This window comes from Salmo salar, chromosome 15 (genome assembly GCF_965601325.2).
Source record: "Salmo salar chromosome 15, fSalSal1, whole genome shotgun sequence".
NCBI lineage: Eukaryota > Metazoa > Chordata > Actinopteri > Salmoniformes > Salmonidae > Salmo > Salmo salar.
This window is the reverse complement of record NC_138305.1, coordinates 73,673,726-73,691,724: the sequence shown is the minus strand read 5'-3', so window position 1 is coordinate 73,691,724 and position 17,999 is coordinate 73,673,726. Positions and strand designations below refer to the sequence as shown.

The following is a 17,999-nucleotide window of genomic DNA, read 5'->3' as shown; positions in this document are numbered from 1 at the left end:
AAACCTAATGTATTATCTCCATCACCATATCAGTGTCTACAAAACAGTGTCAACATATATTTATACGTTTTGTAGTTAAAAAGTGCAATTTGATAATGCCATCAAAAGTAAAAACATTTTAAAAACAGTGATTTTCAAACACTATAAGATTTGCGGTGATGTGGGGAGCAGGTAAATGGCGTCCCCCCGGCTAGAAAAACTCATTGCTTGTTTTGAAAATCAATTTTTTTTTTCTTTTAGTTCTTGTTGATGTCATCGAGTAAGACTTTTTTTTAGGACCTTTCTTCTCATCTTTTTAACCACAAAATGTAGCAATGTGCAGTTTTCACATATGTAGACAGTAAACACTGGTATGGTGCTGGAGATAATGACTATGAAGTTGAAAAATTGTGGAATTTCCCTTTAATGAAATACAAAGAAGGAAAACTAGGTCATTTTATTTGTTGGTTTATTTATTTCAAATAGTGCTATACAAAGAAAAGGGTATTAATTGATTTAAGCATAAATAATCATATGCAGATTCTTCAAATAGGCTACTGACTCGCACACTTAGATTGAAAACCGAGAACTATGGGACATGTGTATGGGTCTTTGGGATAGCTGGGTTTAAATCAGAGGCTTACAGGCTGTCCCATTGAGCTCCTGAAACCTGCCACCACAGATGCCCAGTGAGAGGGCACACATACAGACAGGCACTCACACCAACAGAAGGCAAGGCACCTCTCTATGGCCTGCCCACACTACCACATTCTATTCTTGTAAAGAGAGGCCAAACATATGCCACGCAGACACTGAAGAAAGTGCACAACACCAGATGCAGCTAAAGAGGTTTAGCTTCACTTAGCTAAGTCGAAAAGGAGTGCATTAGAAAGCTAACCTCATAACTACATTACAACCATGTTAGAGAACATTATACATACACTTAAATGTGCAAGGTCAACATTTACTTTCTCCTTAGCTAAGAGCAGAGCAACATGTGCTACGGCATTTTTAAAGCAATTGGTAGTATCCGGAAATACAAAAGGCAATCTATGATAAACATGTCTTTCACTGTTTGTTCATGGTATACATCTGAATACAGTTTTGGAAATGGGCCGTTGTGTTCATTTGGGGCCTCAGCACCATGATGTAGACCTTGGGCATGAAATAACCACCGAGTATACCGAGCACACTGGACACTATGGCCAGCACATGCATGGCCATGGCAAACTCCGCCCTGGTGACAAAATAGATGGTGAAGAAGCTGATCCAGGAGATCATGTAGACCATGAGACTAAAGGTGATACACTTGGCCTCATTATAGTTGGCCGGCAGGTCTTTGCCCATGTAACTGAAGGAGAAACAGAGCATGCTGAGCACAGAGACGTAGGCTAGTTCTATCATGGCACCGAAAGAGAGGGTGTTACTACACTCTGTGACAATGCAGTTGGAGTAGAAGGCCACATCCTGGGAGGGGTACGGGGGGTTTAGAGCAACCCGGAGCACAGAGATCAACAACACTGTCATGGACAGGACAAGGACGGTGACTTCAGGCCCGTGGTTCTTAGCCCAGGTGTCATAGGCACGGGGCAGCTTGGAAGACAGCTTAAAGATGCAGACCACTTGGAAGGAGCGCACGGTGACGCACGCCAGACACACGGTGAAGCTGAAGACGAAGAGGGGCTGCTTGAGGAGGCAGGCGGGCCGAGACGGGAGGCCAAAGTGGCACAGGGCGCTGGCGGCCGCCGCGGTTAGGGCCAGAAGCATCACCAGGCAGGTGCGCCCGCCAGCCGACTTGGCCACAGGGGTGCCCAGGTTGAGGAGGAAGACGACCCCTGACCCAAGGGTCATGAACAGGGTCAGAGCCAGGAGGAGCAGCAGGGCAAGAGACAGGGGGGCGTCCCACGCCAGCAGCAGGACCATCCGATCCAGACACACCTTGCTCGCCTCTGTGGACCACTGGTGGAGCTCACACACCTGGCACCAGGTAGATCCTATAGAGTGACATATATATCATAACATCAAGGCTGGGGTCAGTTCAACATTTACAGGATTTATTTTAGTTCAACCAGTTCAGAAGATGGTGTTTACATTCATGAATTGAGTTTACATATATCCTCAGTATTGATTTAAAAACAGATATCACTGATATTCACACTATCAGAGACAGTTGCATTATCACTGTTATTCTAGTTGTGCTACTACCAGCTGCTTGCTATAGATCAGGGGTGTCGAACTGACTTTTCCCCCTGGGGGGCCGCATTCAGTCTTCAACGAGGTCTGGAGTTTGTTATATTTCCATGCCGTCAAAATTAGCTAAAAGTAGTCCTCCATCCATCATTTTGGGGAATTTTTGAAGCTGTGCACTGTGATTATTAGTGAGCTGGACAGTGAAGAAACTGTTAATATAGGTCCATTATCATTTCTACACAGTTTAGATTTGGTTTTAGTCATTTTAAAGCATATTGAGTTTGTTGCCCCCCCCCCCCCCCATTTTTTTTACCTCCCCAATTGTTTTGAACACCCCCCCCCCCACAAAAAATGTACAATTACATTTAAAAAAGTTTTTACTCAACTCACCCGTGGGCCAGATTGGACCCCAGGCGGTGTGTTTGACACTCCTGCTATATCGGCAGTTTATGAGAGGGGCAACATCCGCCACCTGCTGGACACTTTTAAACAGCACAATTCAATTCACTACAGATAGAGGATGAACTATGGATGTGCACAGTGGGTGTGTGAATGTAATCTCACCGGTACTGTTGAGGAAGGTGTGAGCAGGACAGGCCAGGCAGTCAAAGCAGCACTTGTGTTGTCCTGTCTGCAGCTTCCTGTGACCTGTGGGGCATTCTGGAGAGCACATTGATGGAGGCACCTCCTGGACACAACCACAATAAAAACAACACACACACACACACACACACAGGTTTTCCAAGTCCACATGTAACCATGGTTTCCACTCTCTATGACTAGTTTCTACAATTCTAGTACCCAAAATCATTCTGCTATTTCATCTGACAATGGATTGTAATACTACTGAGTAAATACTCTAATACTGTGGCTTTACTTTTCCCAGGTTGTCAATGTCACTAGCCCATTCAATTTGAGCAGGGTCCACTGTGAGGTTAGTGGGGTCTGGAGTGTAAGAGCCCACCACTCGGAGAGACCACTCTGTTCCCCTCCAAACCCAGGTCACGATGTCATATCCTGTGGGCGGGTCTCCGTTCTCATCAAAGTACACAGAGAAGTTCTCAACTGAGAATCTCACCTGCTTTAACAGTGGCAGAAGCTGAGGGAGAGACAGAGGAAGAACAGCATGCACCAATTTAAACATGACTGTAACATACCTGTGATAGTGAACATTGTACTATTGGAAATCTACAGTGAACATAGATATCAAGTGTGTCGTGAACTTGTGCTCACTTTCTTCAGAGTGGGCTTTTTGACTTCAGTACCATCATTTTGAAAACACTCACCTGCCAAGGTTGTACTTCAATCTTTTGGCATTCACCTGAGTCACAACCAAGTGCTTGGTGCAGTGCATGGGCCACAGCATATACAGCCTTGTAAACATTAGAAGAGGATGTCATGTCATAGCCATCCAAAGAGACGTTTTTTACTGCCATGCTATAGAGATCCGTATTTTGCAAACATTCAACCCTCAGGTCAATCATGCCATTGGAGTTGTCCCTAAGTAACTTTTCAACAACATGGCTTTCAAACGTCTCAAACGCAGCTATGGCTGCGTATTTGATGGAGATGCCTAGAACAGTCCCGATGGTGTGAATCCCTGGTATCCCCGACACTAGAGTGGCCACTGACCAGTCCTCTGTCCCTATCCACACCTTACCAGTTACACCCTGCTCTATGACAAATGGGAAGAACCCACTAACTTTGCTTTTGCTGGAGAACACAACAATAGTGTTGACCTTGGTCTTCAAGATGTCCTTGACTATGCTCCTCATGGTCTGGTTGGTGGCCGAGGTGAGGTCGGGGATGACTCCTTGGTAGGCGATGCAGATGTCGTAGTAGGCCGCCTGTTGGGAGAGCCTCTGCATGCCCTGGAGGCCGTAGGAGTTATCACTGCCCAGCAGAGCGATCCAGGTCCAGTCAAAACGCACTAGCAGCTTGATCATGGCGTCCACCTGGTTCTTGTCACTGGGGATGGTGCGGAAGAAGGATGGGTAGAGGTGCTTGTTGCTTAGCAATTCGTTTGTGGCTTCATAGGATATCTAGAAAGAAAATTCACAAATAGGAGGAGGAGGACCAGGAGGGGGGACCAGGAGGAGGAGGAAGAAGAAAAAAATAAAGGATACATAAATGGAAAAAATATGAAATCATAGGAGGCAAGGAGAAGACATTTAAAAATATAAACAGAAGAGCAATAGAAGACAAAAACAAATGGTCACAAATGTGTACCATTCTTAGTCTAGAGGGAAAACAGTCAAGCGTTAGTTTCACCAGTTACCAATAACTGAACTTGGGAAATACAATGTACCTGTGGCACCAGATAGGAGCCCAGCATTGCAGCCGGGGGGAAGGTGTAACTGCTACTATCAGGCCCAATCACTGCTACTGCTCTCTGGTCACCACCTGTCTTGTTCCCTGAAGTTCCTTGTAACTGTTGGGCCAGCAGGTCCAGAGTGGCCAGGACACTGGCTGGTGTATTGCAGATGTCATACGCCTGGTAACCTAGCGTCACCCCTGGGAGAAGATGTTGGTTTTTTGTGCCATTGTTGATCTCCTCCACAGCGAATCTCATGGCTTGTATCAAATGATAGCCATGGTTATTAGATTTGCCTCTGAATAGGAGTGAATTGATTGCAAGCAGAATAAAAAGACATTAACACATAAATCCATTATCGAAAGAAAGTGATTGAGTCAAGTCACAATAACTCACTGGTCTAAAATGAACTAAAATGCCAGTGAAATGGATTAACAACGTCCTCTTGTGAGATCTTTGCTATTGGACTTACTTTTTGCAGGCTCCCAGGTCTGGTAGGTTGGAGCCGGAGGTGGCTAAATTGTGGAGCGGAAAGAAACACGAGATGGAGTAGTCCCCTGAAAGCTGCAGACTGGTTCCCTCAGTCAGCTGGTGGCCAGTCAGGACCAGTACCAACCAGCCCAGGACGATACACACACCCATACCTCAACCTCAACAACCCTCAGCTCTGAACTGGAACTACGGGCAATCTACCTCTTCTTATGTTAGGGTGGATGGGTGGAGTGGAAAGAAGGTGGAATGGAGGGAGAGAAGGAGGGAGAGAAGGAGGGAGGGGGAGCTGGATGTCGATGGTTTTGCATCTTTCCCGGTAATGAAGTGAGGGTGTGCACATTTGCATTTTAAGATTTGTTTTTCATACAGTAGAGTTAGCTTTCCATTGAAATGAACTGCATAATTGTAATATGAAAGAGGAGTCCGTTGTGACAATATCAATCCCAGTCAAGTGACAGTGCAATTAAATGGTGTTCGACTGTAGTTTCATTGCAGTATCGGTGGTATGTTGGACTCAAGGTGCAGACTGGGCCACTAAGGTGCAGGAGAGAAGAAGAGAGCCACTGCGCACTTAGAAGCAATGCAAATGTCATATTGTGGCTAACCTTTCAGTCAAAGCAAAGTAAATCAGAGCTGGTTTAGTTTTTCTGTCTTGTCTGTTTTGTTATGAGGGACCATGTCTATGTTCCCTCTGCCTTATGTTCTATCAAATAAAATAAAATAAAATATATTTATGAAGCTCTTTTTACATCAGCAGACGTCACGTAGTGCTATACAGAAACCCTTCCTAAAACCCCAAACAGCAAGCAATGCAGATGTAGAAGCACGGTGGCTAGGAAAAACTCCCCAGAAAGGCAGGAACATAGGAAGAAACCTGGAGAGGAACCAGGCTCTGAGGGGTGGCCAGTCCTCTTCTGGTTGTGACAGGTGGAGATAGTACATGGCCATTAAGGCCAGATTCTTGTTCAAGATGTTCAAACGTTCATAGATGACCAGCAGGGTCATTCAGAGGTCGAGACGGTACACACCCATACCCCACCCCCACTTGAGTAAAAGTAAAGATACCTTAATAGAAAATGACAAGTAAAAGGGAAAGTCATCCAGTAAAATACTACTTGAGTAAAAGTCTAAAAGTATTTGGTTTTAAATATTGTTAAGTATCAAAAGTAAATGTAATTGCAAAAATATACTTAAGTATCAAAAGTAAGAGTAAGAATAATTTCAAATTGCTTATATTAAGCAAAGTAGATAGCACAATTGTCTTGTTTTTTAAAATGTATAAATAGCCAGGGGCACACTACAACAACCAAACATTATTTACAAACAAAGCATATTTGTTTAGTGAGTCCGCCAAATCAGAGGCAATACGGATGACCATGGATGTTCTCTTGATAAGCGTGTGAATTGGACCATTTTACCTGTCCTGCTAAGCATTCGAATGTAATGAGTACTTTTGGGTTTCAGGGAAAATGTATGGAGTAAAAGTGACACTGCTCAAAAAAATAAAGGGAACACTTAAACAACACAATGTAACTCCAAGTCAATCACACTTCTGTGAAATCAAACTGTCCACTTAGGAAGCAACACTGATTGACAATACATTTTGCATGCTGTTGTGCAAATGGAATAGACAACAGGTGGAAATTATAGGCAATTAGCAAGACACCCCCAATAAAGGAGTGGTTCTGCAGGTGGTGACCACAGACCACTTCTCAGTTCCTATGCTTCCTGGCTGATGTTTTGGTTACTTTTGAATGCTGGCGGTGCTTTCACTCTAGTGGTAGCATGAGACGGAGTCTACAACCCACACAAGTGGCTCAGGTAGTGCAGCTCATTCAGGATGGCACATCAATGCGAGCTGTGGCAAGAAGGTTTGCTGTGTCTATCAGCGTAGTGTCCAGAGCATGGAGGCGCTACCAGGAGACAGGCCAGTACATCAGGAGACGTGGAGGAGGCCGTAGGAGGGCAACAACCAGCAGCAGGACCACTACCTCTGCCTTTGTGCAAGGAGGAGCAGGAGGAGCACTGCCAGAGCCCTGCAAAATGACCTCCAGCAGGCCACAAATGTGCATGTGTCTGCTCAAACGGTCAGAAACAGACTCCATGAGGGTGGTATGAGGGTCCGACGTCCACAGGTGGGGGTTGTGCTTACAGCCCAACACCGTGCAGGATGTTTGGCATTTGCCAGAGAACACCAAGATTGGCAAATTCGCCACTGGCGCCCTGTGCTCTTCACAGATGAAAGCAGGTTCACACTGAGCACATGTGACAGACCTGACAGAGTCTGGAGACGCCGTGGAGAACGTTCTGCTGCCTGCAACATCCTCCAGCATGACCGGTTTGGCGGTGGGTCAGTCATGGTGTGGGGTGGCATTTCTCTGAGCCCTCCATGTGCTCGCCAGAGGTAGCCTGACTGCCATTAGGTACCGAGATGAGATCCTCAGACCCCTTGTGAGACCATATGCTGGTGCGGTTGGCCCTGGGTTCCTCCTAATGCAAGACAATGCTAGACCTCGTGTGGCTGGAGTGTGTCAGCAGTTCCTGCAAGAGGAAGGCATTGACGCTATGGACAGGCCCGCCCGTTCCCCAGACCTGAATCCAATTGAGCACATCTGGGACATCATGTCTCGCTCCATTGCACCACAGACTGTCCAGGAGTTGGCGGATGCTTTAGTCCAGGTCTGGGAGGAGATCCCTCAGGAGACCATCTGTCACCTCATCAGGAGCATGCCCAAGCGTTGTAGGGAGGTCATACAGGCACGTGGAGGCCACACACACTACTGAGCCTCATTTTGACTTGTTTTAAGGACATTACATCAAAGTTGGATCAGCCTGTAGTGTGGTTTTCCACTTTAATTTTGAGTGCGACTCCAAATCCAGACCTTCATGGGTTGATAAATTGGATTTCCATTGATTATTTTTGTGTGATTTTGTTGTCAGCACATTCAACTATGTAAAGAAAAAAGTATTTAATAAGATTATTTCATTCATTCTGATCTAGGATGTGTTATTTTAGTGTTCCCTTTATTTTTTTGAGCAGTATATATTATTTCCTTTAGGAATATAGTAGAGTAAAAGTAAAAGTTGTAAAAAATACAACTACAAAACTACTTAAGTAGAACTTAAAAGTTGGCTGGATGTCATTTGGGTGGTGGACCATTTTCTTGAATGTTCTGTATACTCAGTGTATAAAAATAAACATTTGTGCTAAATAGAGCTGCACACATTGCTCTTTGCACTATGTTCGCGCTCTGCCATGGACCGACTCCCACATACAATATATGCAGTGCATTCGGAAAAGATTCAGACCCCTTGACTTTTTCTACATTTTCTTAAGTTACAGCCTTATCTTAAAATTGATTAAATATTTTTTTTCCATCAATCTACACACAATACCCAATAATGACAAAGCAAAAACAGGTTTTTAGAAATGTATTAAATACAAAAAATGGAAATCACATTTACATAAGTATTCAGACCCTTTACTCAGTACTTTGTTAAAGCACCTTTGGCAGCGATTACAGCCTTGAGTCTTCTTGTGTATGACGCTACAAGCATGGCACAGCTGTATTTGGGGAGTTTCTCCCATTCTTCTCTGCAGATCGTCTCAAGCTCTATCATGTTGGATGGGGAGCTATTTTCAGGTCTGGTTTCATCAGAACAGAGAATCTGGTTTCTCATGGTCTGAGAGCGGGCTATCATGTGCCTTTTACTGAGGAGTGGCTTCCGTCTGGGAATCCCTAAATATGTTGGGGGGGAAGCACCTCTTCGGGGTACTCAAATCTTTTTAACATACCATCTGCTCCATTTTTCATGAGTGGTGGGCAAGATACAGCCAATTTAGAGACCTACCTCAAGTTGTTATTGCTCCTGGTCGGGTTGAATTTCCATTCTATGTCCATCAGCAAAACCACGGTGACATTTGAGGCCAAGATTGTGCCCCATGTGTAAACACACCTTTAACCACTAATAGCCTATTTGCCTGATAATCACACACTGCAGGATCTGCAAACTCAACAGGAGACCACAGTTTCCCTTTGTTTCGACAGCAATATTGGACATTTTGTCAACGTCATTATTACAGACGCAAATACCATGTAAAGTAAGAGCATTGTACAAGCTTGGCAAAATAAGATTTCCATGTGTGTCATGTTACTTTCACTGAGAGCATTTGCCAATTCGTAGGTTTCTGGCCATGGAAGAGGGGAAAAACAATGTGTTTTTTCTTTTTAAATGTTATGCTGTGTCATGAACACAAGTTCACACACATTTGAAAAATCATACAATATAAAATTGTATGAAGCTATGGCATAATAATACTAATAATAGCATATTATTCTTATTTTTTTTTAGCTTATTGTCATTAATAATAGGCATAGACCTACTCTGGTTGCTTGTATGATCAGGTGCAGGGGTCCTATTAATTATTACATCTTTTTGACACCTCCAGGATCTGCATTTATGGTCTGTATTTCTGTCATGTCTTTGTAGTCTACTGTGGTCAGAAGTGATTTCGCAAAATAATGGAAATTACATACTTCCTAGCTACAGATTGTACACCAGATTGTAACCTGCACAGGGACTGCGGTTGAAAATTAGCCGGCTGGCTAAAACCGGCACTTTTACTGAAACGTTGATTAATGTACACTGTCCCTGTAAAAATAAAATAAACTCAAACCAGATAATGTGATATAACCAAAGATTTTTGGTATCCATTACTGGGCGTTACAGGTTTGCATATACAAAACACAGCCGTAGATTTTCCAACTAACCTGGAATTTGCGATACTGTCTTCGTTCTTGATTCGACAAAACATGTATCTTCTAAAATGTCCATGTCCAGTTGCAGGTGGTGAGTTTGAATTTAGAAAATGCTCTGTCTCGTCTAATTCAAATTTTCACTATTGATCGAGACAGGCGATTGTCACCATGACGTGCGGCACTTTGGGGTGGACCCACCTGTCTAAATGAATGAGAGAAGATTTGAAACAGACAAGATGGCAGCGTACACTTTGCTGGAATACTTCATGGAGTAATTGATTTTATTTTTTTTATAACGGAGCTTTTTTTTATTTATTCAAACACACCACCTGCAAGTGGACACATAAGATACATGTTTGGCTGAATGGAGAACGAAGATAGGCAACGAATGCATCTACGGTTATTCTTTGTCAATTTAGATTCTGTGTCTTGGAGGCTAGTTCCCAATACATTTGAAAAACGTCTTAAAAAAAATTACATCTTATACTATTTTGTATTATAAGGGCCTATAGTACTGTAGCGGATTCAGGGATAGCATAATGTTAATTGGGCAATCAGGAATTCAAACAACAACAAAGGTTTCCCCGCCATTGTTTTTGGTAAAAAGCTTAGGGATATGGGGCTGGAAAAACGTAACCACTCAAATTCATAGACGCCCTTATGTATGCAAGCACCATCCATGTGATCACAATCATAGTTTTAACCATGTTTACAATCACATTGTTTACAAACCTGATGTATCAATCCCATATTGCCCCTATATTCGTGACTATAGCCAGCGCCTCTAAAGTACCTGAGGTTCAAAGTAGATAACCTGACATGTAGGCTATATAGAGTAGGCTATATTACATGCTTTGTTTATGAAGTAATTTTCCCCCAAAATTCTACAGTTTACAAAATAAAAATGTTCATGCGTACTCTGGTTGCTTGTACAGTACCATATAAGATGCAGGTGGCCTATCAATTGTGACATCTTTATGACACCCCTCGATTTCAACGTCAGCACTTGTCCATAGTTGCACAGCTCAAGCACTTTGAAGCCTAGTGTAGTTAAGTGTGTTTAGCAAACATATTTTGGCAAGTAGCTAGATCAAGAACGATTTTCGCAAATACCTTGACATTAGGCCCTAAATCCTTTCGAGGTTCAGGCCTATTTCTAGTAGTTTTTTGTAAAATATAATGTTTTAAAAAACTTTTACAAACCAAAGCCAATAGGCTCAGATAATTACTTTTATTTCAATTATGAAAAATGATATATTCTAAAGTAATACATTTCTCTGTTATTCAGGATTTGAAAGAGAGAAAAGGATTAAGGTAAAGGAAGAGAAAGGAATGGAAGAGCCAGTTGCTCAACCAAAGAAGATGTTTAAATTGGCCCATAAAATGTAAAATGTTAAATTTCATGAATTAATTGTGGACAGTAATTATCCTCCTAATTCTAAACTAAATATAAGGATATCAACCCTCCACTTATTGGTGCACTAATTTCAGAAGGGCTTATTTATAAAATTATTTTGATTTGACTTGAGACGCTTTTAAGGCATGTTTCATGGTCTGTATGAACCTCTCCACCAGCCAATAGGTAGATGGGTGGTACGGTGAGGACCTGATGTATTGTACGCCATTCACCTGTAGGAACGTGACCATTTCTTTGGGACACTAGCTGCCGCCGTTGTCACTAACAAGTTGGAGTGGCGATCGGAAACGACTAAAACACTTCTCCAAGTTTCTCGATGGTCTTCTCTGCAGTAGTACTCCTCATGATGGCAACCTCTGGCCACTTTCTACGAGCATCCCCAACCACGAGAAACAGTCCGTCTTTGAATGGACCCGCGACGTCAACGTGTATGCGTGATGTCCATTACTTCAGATAACACCTGGTCGTTTCTGGTGTTTCTCCACACTGGTGTTGAAGTGACTGGTGCGTTTTCCACTTGTCTGACGTAGAAGACGTCCACTTGGCGTGACTCTGGTTTTGACAGGTAGTGTTTACCTGGAATGTCCATCTGCGTTGCAATGCAGTTCTGACTTGAAGTACTTGATGTCGTAGGTGTGTGCGGACAACAACAAAGCCCACCTTTGCGTTCTGCTACAAATCGTTCCCTAAGTTCTAGACCTCAGCTGAATCTCGTAATGAATGGTGTGGCTGTTAAACAAGTTGAGGAGACTAAATTGCTTGGTGTTACCTTCAATTGTAAACTTTCACGGTCAAAACATATAGATTCAATGGTTGTAAAGATGGGGAGAAGACTGTCCATAATAAAGAGAAGTCCTGCAGGCTCTAGTTTTATCTTATCTTGATTATTGTCCAGTCATATAGTCAAGTGCTGCAAAGAAACTCCTAGTTAAGCTGCAGCTGGCCCAGAACAGAGCAGCACGTCTTGCTCTTCATTGTAATCAGAGGGCTGATATAAATTCTATGCATGCCAGTCTCTCTTGGCTAAGAGTGGAGGAAAGACTGACTGCGTCACTTCTTGTTTTTATAAGAAACATGAATGTGTTGGAAATTCCAAATTGTTTGCCTAGTCAATTTACACAGCACTGACACACACACACAGCACTGACACACACACACACACACACACAGCACTGACACACACACACACACACACACACACACACACACACACACACACACACACACACACACACACACACACACACACACACACACACACACACACACACACACACACACACACACACACACACACACACACACACAGACATGCCACCAGGGGGCTTTCACAGTCAGTCCCCAGGTCCAGAACAAATTCAAGGAAACATACAGTATTATACAGAGCCATGAGTTTATGGAACTCCCATCTCATATAGCGCAAGGGAACAGCAAACCTGGTTTAAAAAAATCAATAAAGCAACACCTCAAGGCACAATGCCTCTCCCCCATGTGACCTACTTGTTGTGTATGTACTGACATGTATGTGTAACTGATAGATAAACACACACTACATGTTAACGTTTTTAAATGCAGGTAAAAGTATTTTGTCTGTAATGTCTTTTTCGTTGTGTCGGTCCCCAGTAAGACTAGCTGTCTTTGGCTAATGGGGATCCTAATATATCAAATCAAAATACTTGCATCCAAAGATGCTCCTCCGCATACGATGATCTTTGATTTTAGATTTGTACAGATACCGGTGAAACTTACGCACTCCAAAAACATTACTTCGGGCTTCACATTCTATCTGTGCATAGTTCCTTCCCTGTGGCTCAGTTGGTAGAGCATGGTGTTTGCAACGCCAGGGTTGTGGGTTCGATTCCCACGGGGGCCAGTACAAAAAAAAAAGAAAAATGTATGAAATGTATGCATTCACTACTGTAAGTCGCTCTGGATAAGAGCATCTGCTAAATGACTAAAATGTAGTTACTTTCTGCTTTGTTCAAAGTCCTCGGTGCGCAAGCGACCAGCGTCTCTTCACTGGAAGGCATGATATGGGACACGACTACTCCCACACCATAGGGACTAGCATCACAAGCTAGTTGGATGGGTCGAAGTGTTTTCTTGAATGCTTCCTCGCATTGTTTTGTCCTGACAAAGCAACTGATGCAGCGGTTTCAGCTTCGTTGCTAAGCGCGGGATAAAGCGTCCGTAGTAATTCAGTAAACCCGGGAACGAAGGTAGTTGACTCACGTTCCTAGGAGCTGGGGCATCTAAGATAGCGTTGACCTTGGACGGAGCCTTGTGAAATGAGAATGCATAGGCAGAAAATAACCCCATGCCTACTGTAAAATATGGTGGTGGATCTTTGATGTTATGGGGCTATTTTGCTTCCACTGGTACTGCCAACGACATCATGAACTTTACCCAGTACTAGGATACTTTAGCCAAAAACCTGGTTGCCTCTGCAAGGAGGCTGAAACTTGGCCATAAATGGATCTTCCAGCAAGACAATAACTCCAAGCACACACCAAAATACACAAAGAAATGTTAATTGGCCAGAAAATCAACATTGTGCAACGGCCATATCGGTCTCCCGACTTGAACCCATTGAAAACCTGTGGTTTGAATTGAAGAGGGCAGTCCATAAGCGCAGACAAAAGATATCAAGGATCTGGTAGAATCCTTTTAAAAGGTTCTGTGCCGTAATCCTCGCAAGGTGAGGTATTGAATGGTATTGAAAACAGGGGTGTCAATGATTTTGACCCCTACCTTAAAATGTATATATTACTTATGAAACAAAATCTCTTTCTCTGAGCAATTGTATTAGTATAAAATAATATAATTTCCCAATTATTTATTTGCATAAAATATAGAGTAGCTCAGTATTTGAAATATTTATTTTATATAGTCATTTTTGCTCATCTTTATCAAGGGGGTCAATAATTTCAGACCCCACTGTATATCTATTGATATCACACATACTGCATTTTACATATAAATAAATAAACACATCAAATAATTACTGCATATACTGTACATACATATTTACATAAATGTGTTTCTCTACACAAGCATCTAATTAAAACACAATATTAGCACAATCACCAACACAGTGCCTTGAGAATACATTCAATAAAATGTCATCAGTCATTTTAGAGCGTTGCCTATAAAGTGTAAGGAGTTCAAGAGCCCATTTCCCAGCCTTCCCACCCCTCCTTCTATCTCCCCAGCCCTTTTCCTCCTCCCCCTCATCCCCCCCTTCTCCGCGTTCCTCACCTCTCTTCTCTGATGTCATGAGAAGCTCCAGTAAAGCTCTGGTCCCATTCTGATTAACCCAGCAGGACCATGGTTACCATATTGATGAGCCAGCCAGGATGGGAGGGGGGTTAGAGGGTAATAGATAGGGATAGTGACAGGGGAGCAGAGAGAGGGGTTGTGTGCTGGTGTGTCGTCAAGCTGAAGCAGAAAGCCTCTCTTCGTCCCCAAAGAGACTGTGTAGTAGAGATCTCTGAAAGCCCTCCTCTGAAGACTCTGGAATCAGGAACTCCAACAGCAGATCACAGATACAGTAGATCAGGTGCCTGTAGAGTCACCCAGACACAGAGAGAGGGGAGAGGTTACCACAGGTCAGACTGAAGTTGACATGGATCAATGTTTGGTCTGTATGTGACATTGACATTTTAGGTTTAACAAACCTACTGTACACGCACACCAACATGCTAAAGCCAGTGATAATAGAGGGCTCACCGGTTGATGTTAGGGTCCTGCAGAGATGCCAGTGCCATATCCCAGCTCACTCTGTACTTCTCAGAACCCAGCATGTCAGCAATCAGGTCTACACACACACACACACACACACACACACACACACACACACACACACACACACACACACACACACACACACACACACACACACACACACACACACACACACACACACACACACACACACACACACACACACACACACACACACACACACACACACACACACACACACATTAAAATGGCAATAAGGGGACAGTACAATGAACTAATACACCTGTGATTCCCATATGGTTCCCATACAGGTAGCCTAGCGGGGCGGCAGGTAGCCTAGCGGGGCGGCAGGTAGCCCAGCGGGGCGGCAGGTAGCCTAGCGGGGCGGCAGGTAGCCCAGCGGGGCGGCAGGTAGCCCAGCGGGGCGGCAGGTAGCCCAGCGGGGCGGCAGGTAGCCCAGCGGGGCGGCAGGTAGCCCAGCGGGGCGGCAGGTAGCCCAGCGGAGCGGCAGGTAGCCCAGCGGGGCGGCAGGTAACCTAGCGGGGTGGCTGGTAGTAGCTGTGTGAGGCAGTGCAGACACTGACCTGGTAGTAGCTGTGTGAGGCAGTACAGACACTGACCTGGTAGTAGCTGTGTGAGGCAGTACAGACACTGACCTGGTAGTAGCTGTGTGAGGCAGTACAGACACTGACCTGGTAGTAGCTGTGTGAGGCAGTACAGACACTGACCTGGTAGTAGCTGTGTGAGGCAGTGCAGACACTGACCTGGTAGTAGCTGTGTGAGGCAGTGCAGACACTGACCTGGTAGTAGCTGTGTGAGGCAGTACAGACACTGACCTGGTAGTAGCTGTGTGAGGCAGTGCAGACACTGACCTGGTAGTAGCTGTGTGAGGCAGTACAGACACTGACCTGGTAGGAGATATGTAGGCAGTGCAGACACTGACCTGGTAGTAGCTGTGTGAGGCAGTGCAGACACTGACCTGGTAGGAGATATGTAGGCAGTGCAGACACTGACCTGGTAGTAGCTGTGTGAGGCAGTACAGACACTGACCTGGTAGGAGTTATGTAGGCAGTACAGACACTGACCTGGTAGTAGCTGTGTGAGGCAGTGCAGACACTGACCTGGTAGGAGTTATGTAGGCAGTGCAGACACTGACCTGGTAGTAGCTGTGTGAGGCAGTGCAGACACTGACCTGGTAGTAGCTGTGTGAGGCAGTGCAGACACTGCTGCCTGGTCTCTTCTCTCTGGATGAGGCTGCGGTCAGGACGGGGCCCATCAGGGAGGACACCCCCGGGCCACACTGCCTCCTGCATCACCTGGAGGTAGATCACCCAGCAGGGAGCACTGGTCAGGTGGGCCATGCCCACGTCCAGCCACCTGGAGGGCAGGGATGGGGGTGAGGATAGACAAAAGCAACATGGAGGTCGGTAGACATGTGTGTACATGCACGTACATACACAATAGGGTGAGTCAAAAAGGAAAGAGACGTGACATACACTGAGACACACGCATTCGCGTACACACATAAGAAAAAGGCACAGAACAAATGAGGACACAAAGAACATGCAGAAGTGCATGCATACGTACACACAGTGAGCGGACTGTAGAGTACATTCTCAGGTTAGCGGTATTCATTATCAATCTTCTGGAGGCAGCTCTGCAGAGTGGTCACTAGCTGGCAAAGTCATAATGTAATGAAATCTGATTTTATACCTAACCTGAACCTTAACACACTGCTAAGCTGAATTCCTAATAGCTGATTCATGCTTGATCCGGCAATGCTGTCCGGAGGCTCCGTATGGAGGGTGTGACGCAATCGCGGAGCCTCGGGAAGCTTGCGGAAGCCAAATCGTGCTCCACACCACACCACGTGCTTTCCCAAACTTTGCAATAATGCGGAGGGCTTTGCATTGCTCCGTATTGACATGATTGGTTGATGGTAGGTGGGGGCGGGAGGTGCTGTATAAACACAAACCCACTTCTTTGACAACTTCCTTCACAACAGCTCTGTGCTGCTCCGCGAAGCGCAAGAAGTATGAAAGCCTTGACTCCCGCAGAGGCCGTATCACCGTAAATGCTGTATGGCCAATGAAGAAGTCAGATTGACCATGCAGCGTCTTTCACCCTAACCTTAAATTAAGACCAAATGAATTTCATGAATTTACAATATAGACAATTTTGACTTTGCAGCTGGCCTATCTTAAGGGGAAATTGCTCAGTTCTGCCTCCAGGACAAGACTCATGACAAAAAGGTCAACATGTGTACATTCACTCTGGGTGAGTGTGAGGATAACATTACCTAACACACCACCAGCAAGGTGACCTAAGCCCACACAAACATACTTTACGCAGCTTTAACCCTCATAAATCTACACGCATGCCCACACACACACACACACACACACGACCGCCCACACACACATAAACGAAGCAAGAGTCCCTCCTAGGCATGTCCCCCCTCTATCTCAGCTCACTCCTCAACATCTCCACTACCAATAGCAATCTGTGCTCTGGTACACATATCTTCACATGTACATTTTAGTCATTTAGCGGATGCTCTTATCCAGACCCACTTACAGTAAGTGGATTCATCTTCAGATCGCTAGGTGAGACAACCACATATCACAGTTATGGAAGTACATTTTTCCCCTTAATAAAGAAGTAATCAGCAAAGTCAATAAGACTAAGATGTCACACTGGAAACTGGCCCGCACATCCAATAGCCATCATTCATTCCAGTTTCCCGCCCCCAACGAGCTGCAAAAGACCCTCAAACTCGATACATTCATTCCACCACACTCCTTGCTGGTCATTAAGTCGGCAGTGTTGCAATTTTGGCTGCCAGTTTTCTTGTTTTTTTCCCCCTGCTCTAACCCACAGTGAATGTCTCATTGTTGTATAGCTGATGAATTTGTACCTTTCCTCTGTACATGTATATAGAGTGTTGAATTATTTGGCGGTATTGTGTGTTGTGCTGTTTGTTCACTGTTCTAATGTTACGCCTCTTGGCCAGGTCATCGTTGTGAATGAGAATGGGTTCTCAATTTAGACGCACACATACATCCATCCATTAACCACGGCTGCAGCGTGATTTATACCTCAG

The 17,999-nt window shown here is 44.5% G+C and overlaps 2 protein-coding genes across 9 annotated transcripts in view; both read right to left on the bottom strand.

Moving 5' to 3' along the window:
- Positions 1–562: 562 nt before the first annotated feature.
- LOC106572301 (taste receptor type 1 member 1-like) lies at positions 563–5,270 on the bottom strand. The gene is made up of 6 exons (XM_045695246.2): positions 4,956–5,270; positions 4,478–4,781; positions 3,456–4,211; positions 3,047–3,268; positions 2,734–2,854; positions 563–1,973 (listed from the first exon to the last, which is right to left on the bottom strand). Exons 1-6 carry the CDS (start codon positions 5,123–5,125, stop codon positions 1,048–1,050), a joined length of 2,499 nt encoding a protein of 832 aa, XP_045551202.2. The 5' UTR covers positions 5,126–5,270; the 3' UTR covers positions 563–1,047.
- Positions 5,271–14,013: 8,743 nt separating this feature from the next.
- Positions 14,014–17,999, bottom strand: part of snx19a (sorting nexin 19a) — a 63,666-nt gene continuing 59,680 nt past the window's right edge. For all 8 annotated transcript variants that reach the window (XM_082962036.1, XM_082962040.1, XM_082962034.1 and 5 more), the window contains 3 exons: positions 16,089–16,273; positions 14,882–14,969; positions 14,014–14,715 (listed from right to left, as the gene is read on the bottom strand). In XM_082962036.1, coding sequence (XP_082818162.1) covers positions 14,586–14,715; positions 14,882–14,969; positions 16,089–16,273 — 403 coding nt within the window. In that variant the 3' untranslated portion in view covers positions 14,014–14,585. The remainder of the gene's footprint in view (positions 14,716–14,881; positions 14,970–16,088; positions 16,274–17,999) is intronic.

Bases quoted from the DNA above. Each gene is read 5' to 3' on its own strand.
- LOC106572301 (XM_045695246.2), bottom strand. From the start codon at position 5,125: ATGGGTGTGTGTATCGTCCTGGGCTGGTTGGTACTGGTCCTGACTGGC. The intron at 4,782-4,955 runs GTAAGTCCAATA...ACTCCTATTCAG, and splicing joins GACCTGGGAGCCTGCAAAAA to AGGCAAATCTAATAACCATG. The intron at 4,212-4,477 runs GTACATTGTATT...TTTTCTTTCTAG, and splicing joins GCTCCTATCTGGTGCCACAG to ATATCCTATGAAGCCACAAA.